Here is a 5011-nt window from a genome sequence, read left to right on the forward strand (position 1 = left end):
AAGGAAGGATGTAGAACATAGCTGGAGAATCTTATTTCTATCAGGAGCCCTGACCCCAAATATCGAACAGCCAAGTTATCTCCTTTTAAAATTAAGAACAAGGAAAGTGAATCTATATTCGAAAGATACAGCAAAGACTGAAAGTAATGAAAATGGTAGTGTTTCTAAGGACTGGAATAACGGGCAGCCTCACACACTGCAAGAAAGAGTTAATCGGCACAACCATTTTGGAGGGCAGTTTGGCAATATAAAGCTTTAAAAATGTGTGAATGCCCTTTGGCCACTCGTTCCTTTTCTAGGCATTTAGTCTAAAGAAATAATTGGACAAGTATGAAAAGATATATACAAGTATATACTTTACAGGGTTGTTTATAATAGCAAAAAATGTTCAAGCATTGAAGATTGGCTGAATGCGTTATAGTACACCCATACAATATAGAACTAGGCAACTTAAAAATGTATAGATTTTTCTGTATTGCCATAGGTGAAAAGGATTAGAAAACATTGTTTATGATAGAACGTTTTAGAGAAAAATATACATATTTTTGGACAGAAAATGTGAATAAATATGAACTAAAATGTGACTGGTGATTATGGCTGGGTGTTAGGATTAGTCTCTTTCTCCTTCATTTTTATTTTCTAATCTTTCCACAATGAAGACGAACAACAGTTTTCAAAAGAGACAACAAAGAAATTCACCCTGGTTCTCGATCACAGCCAATTAAAGTGGGAGAAGGGAGAGAGAAAGAAAGGAAAGAAGCGACAAAGGAAAAGATAAAGAGGTGAGGGTGTTAATCTGATGAATTGTTCTTAACGCATCCTGCTGTTCCCGTGTGGGGAGTTCATCACCGCACCCCCACCCCACAAGATCTTATTTGCTCTCTAGTGGTTTAGAAGCATCCTTTGTGCTACGATAGACCTCGTTTTTATTTTTTTTTAAATTCAACAGTTATTCTAAAGTTATTAACTTATATTTGTGTTTATTACACAAATAATAAAGAGAGATCCCAGATAATATTTTTTAAACAACACTTCATTAACACAACCACGTATACTGCCCCATAACTGGCCTTTAATAACTTAATGGTATAGCATAAGCATGTTTTACATCAAAAAATGCTCCTTGACAGAAAAAAAATATTAGAGAATATGATGCAAATAATATATTCATAAAAGTAACAAAACAAAATGGCTAAGGAATGAACTTTAGAAATGTAAACAACTTAAGTGAATAATATCAGACTCTACTAAGGCACATAAACAAGATTGGAATAAAAGAGAAAAAAAACGCATCTTATTCCTGGATCGACATGCCTTTTTTAAACTAAAGATTTCTTTCTGTAGGTTATTCTGAAGAATTTGCAGGCACGTGAAAAAGTGATTTAGGTTTTAGAAATAGTGATTGAGAATCTTAAATAAGTCGGTTAAGTTACCGACTCTACCCCAAAATTTCCCCGATATTTAAAACTCGCTGGGCTGCTTATCCATACTGCTTAATCTGAGAGATTAAACCTATTTTTTCCACGATATCGAAAAGTTCCACCTGAACTAGTGTTCATCAATTTGTTCTAAGCTTTTTTCAAATCAAACCCAATTTTCAATTGAGTCGGATCACAGAATAAGAGTTAAACGAAAAAAAAGCAATGAAAAAATATTTCAAAGTAATCTTGATTTCTAATACCGTGACCAGAGTAATGTTTCTTACTGTTTCTTGCTGTACTTATCGTTTTATTTGTTGCTTTGCTTGGGATTTTTTTTAATGGAAAAGATAAAGGGGCTTCCTACATGGAAAGGCATATATCAGAGGTTGCAAAAAAGCAGCCTTAGCATCACAGCTAGCCTCTGGAAAAATACAGGTTTTTCATTTATCCAGGCCTTTAAAAAACTTTTAATTAGTTGTCAACATTTGAAAATTAGGAAATTTGCATGAAAATATGGGTTTCTGGCATATCGAATCTTTCTACAGTCAGTCTAAGCTCAAGTTCCAATGAGCAGCAAAGCAGGGCACCACCAACGAAAATGGAAAAAACCCAGAAATTTTAGAAACTATTTAAATTTCAGCATGCATGTAAATTTTGTGTAATTTTGAAAAATAAAAGCTTATTTACGCTTTAGAAATATACCTGTTTTTGAATATTATGTGGGGAGGGGGCATCGTAATCTTTAACGTTTGGAAAATTTGGCCCCACTGGGCCGGAATTCCAAGTCATTAGCCCCCACCAGACGGGGCATCCACAGTTCCCACCACTTTTTGGTTTTCTCACACCCCTCTGGTCCACCTGCGTACTCTCCTCGTTCAGGTTACTTGTCCGGCACATGTGACGTTTGAGTTCGAGGCCCCTGACACAAAGACCAGCAAGGGCTTTTACTTACTCTTTCGACCTTTTAAGTAATCGGGGTCGACCAGGACTACACCATCTGTGGAGAGAGGGAGCGATGGCACCCCTGGTCAGGAAAAGATCTCGGACCATGAAGCAGAAGTGGATCCCTGAAATGGTTCCTCGCATTTTCCCTTTAATTGTCCTTCTCTTCTACATGGTCCTTTTTGGGCTTACTTATACTCCCTGGCTTCCATTCCCTTCTCCCCAGGCTCTTTCCCTTTTGGGACTCACTGACCAATGGATTCCACCGTGTCCCCATGATCCACGAAGTCTCGTTTCCCCAGGTAGATGGAAAGCTGTAGCGAAACAACTTCCCATGTTATTCTCGTAACCATCTTGGAATATATTCACCTGAATCCCCAACCCAAACCCCTGAGACTCTGAAGGGCATATCCATGCATCCCTTTTGCCCTCTCATTTGCCCACCTGGGCCAGGTTCACTCACCTTCCCATTGGAGCAGGTCTTCTTAAACACCCTATGAAGAGAAAACCAGAAAGAGGATGGGGAGGAAGATTGGGAGACCAGGGAACAGTAGTGGGAAGGAGAGGAAAGAAAGAAGTATGGAGAAAAGGAGATATTCCTAGGATCAGAAGAGGCCCGAGGAGCATGAAATGGTGAAAAGGTGGAAGTAACTGGGGTAGAGTCTAAGTCACAAGTTGGGAGAGGTTAGAAACCCCTCTACCACAAAGGCAAGTCCTTGAGTTTGGGTAGGAGCCAAGTCATAGGATCAAAGAATTAGGAGTTCTTACTTACCTGGAAATGTTGGCCATGGAGTTGATGTAGAGCCTCTCCTGGGAAGAGGGAAGGAAGGAGGACGAGTCAATCATTTGGTCCCTAGTCTCGTTATCCCACTTTTTGGTATACCACCCAGACACACCTAGTGTAATGCAACCTTTCCTCTTTCAATCTACACCTCACCACCATGAAGAGCCTTTTCTATTCTCTCTCTTGCCAAGGGTACTTATTCAGCCATATTCTCACCCATCCTGTACATGAGAAAAATACTTTTCCTATTTTCTTTTACAAATGGTTGGCTAACCATACTCTCCATTCTTGAAAACCTTCGGAGAGAAGGGAATTGTCTGTTAAGGGGCTGGAGATAGACCTCCATTCAGAAAAGTGTGAGGAAAACTGGACTGGATGAGGCCGGGCATCACCTGACATACACTCAGATGTGTCTGATACCGAATGAATGAACAAACGAAAACCAGATTCTGTCTGCTTTTGCTCCTACAACGGATCCTGAGCCCAAGTTCACTCCACAATGGCCTTATCCCTGATCTAGGAAAGGAGAGGCGTGGGAGAAAGAGGCTTGGTTTTCTCATGCTGTTCGTTATTGGTGGTGTCTGAAGCCTCCATGGAGGTCGAAAGCCTTCCTTGAACTTATTCACTGCTCTTATCACCCTCTCCAAATTTTTCCATTCTTAGCCCCATCCACGTCCCAGGTGCTAGACCTTGTAGTATGGACCCTTAGAGAGAGAATGATATCTCTCTAGTGCTTCCTTTTGCTGCATATTAGGTCTGGCCCCGGGGGTGAGCTTAGGGGTGCTTCCAGAGGTCTCTTGTAGGTTTTCTCAGCCTGAGTGCATGCTGGCTGTGTCAGGAAAGGTACCCCTCAACTGCTCCCTGATATATTAAAGGGGATGCTAAGGGTAAGGGATGTGGGGCCTAGTATGGGCTAGAAATAAAAGATTTTCAACTATTACCTGGAGAGAGAGATGAAGCTCACATCGGTCTCCAGCTCTGCTTGCTATGCTTCCTCCCCAGCCTCTTATACCCAAGTCCTGTGAATGCTCAGATTGGTGGGGGTCAGGAGAGAAGAATAGAGTTCTGGGGGTGGGGGTTGGAATGAAATGCTGATTTATAAATAGTTCAGGTGCCAAGAGTTTAGAAAGCAGATTAGTGGCTAAAAGATTAGTGGCTACGAGATTAGCGGGCTCTTCTATGTAGTTGTTTGAATCTGATGCTGTTCAAGGCAGAGCAGCTTGGGAAGGGGAAATACAGGGTTTGTGCCACGTGAGGCCTTGAACCTGAGGACTGGGATCCAAGTGGAGTCAGAGGCCTTAAAGGAAAAACATGGTAAGGGATAGAAATAGGAGAGCTCAAAGTATAAGCCACCGTGTTTCTGAAGGGAGAGCTTTGCATCTCACTCATCTTTCTATATCTCTTGATCATCTATTACAGGCCACACAAAAGCCAAGGGTATGGCAAAGAGGACCCTTCCCCAGCCCCCACCACTTAGGACTTGGGACTCTTTGACGTTTAGAAGCCCTGATTATCCTAGCTTATGTGCACAGCAGGAGTCAATCTCCTGTAAGAGGGAGGATGAGTGTATTGAGCTGTGTGTGAGCCTTGAACTTCTTTCCTTTTTGGAGAGAAAAGTAACCAAGGATTCTTGGCCCAGAGACAGGTTCTCCTGGCAGGATATTATTGCATGTGGAGGGAATAGGTAGTTGACATCTGCATCACCCCTATTTAGAGTAACCCCCCACCCAGCTCCCGACTGCCTCCAATCCCTGAAACTAAGTCCACACTATAGGCTCTAAGCAGCTTCTCTTGCCTCATATGACCACTCACGGAATTAGAGATATTTCTGTCCTACAGCTGCCAGGATCCCCACAATGGCAGC

The 5011-nt window shown here is 41.8% G+C and overlaps 1 protein-coding gene across 1 annotated transcript in view; it reads right to left on the reverse strand.

The window, feature by feature from the left end:
• The window catches only part of ARR3 (arrestin 3), a 14990-nt gene extending 10841 nt beyond the window's left edge, over window positions 1–4149 (reverse strand). The window contains exons 1-5 of the mRNA XM_023537449.1: window positions 4089–4149; window positions 3136–3173; window positions 2827–2857; window positions 2617–2677; window positions 2374–2418 (exon numbers count right to left, since the gene is read on the reverse strand). Of these exons, the coding sequence (XP_023393217.1) occupies window positions 2374–2418; window positions 2617–2677; window positions 2827–2857; window positions 3136–3152 (154 nt within the window). The 5' untranslated portion in view covers window positions 3153–3173; window positions 4089–4149. The remainder of the gene's footprint in view (window positions 1–2373; window positions 2419–2616; window positions 2678–2826; window positions 2858–3135; window positions 3174–4088) is intronic.
• Window positions 4150–5011: the final 862 nt, after the last annotated feature.

This window comes from Pteropus vampyrus, unplaced genomic scaffold (genome assembly GCF_000151845.1).
Source record: "Pteropus vampyrus isolate Shadow unplaced genomic scaffold, Pvam_2.0 Scaffold191, whole genome shotgun sequence".
NCBI classification, from domain to species: Eukaryota; Metazoa; Chordata; class Mammalia; order Chiroptera; family Pteropodidae; genus Pteropus; species Pteropus vampyrus.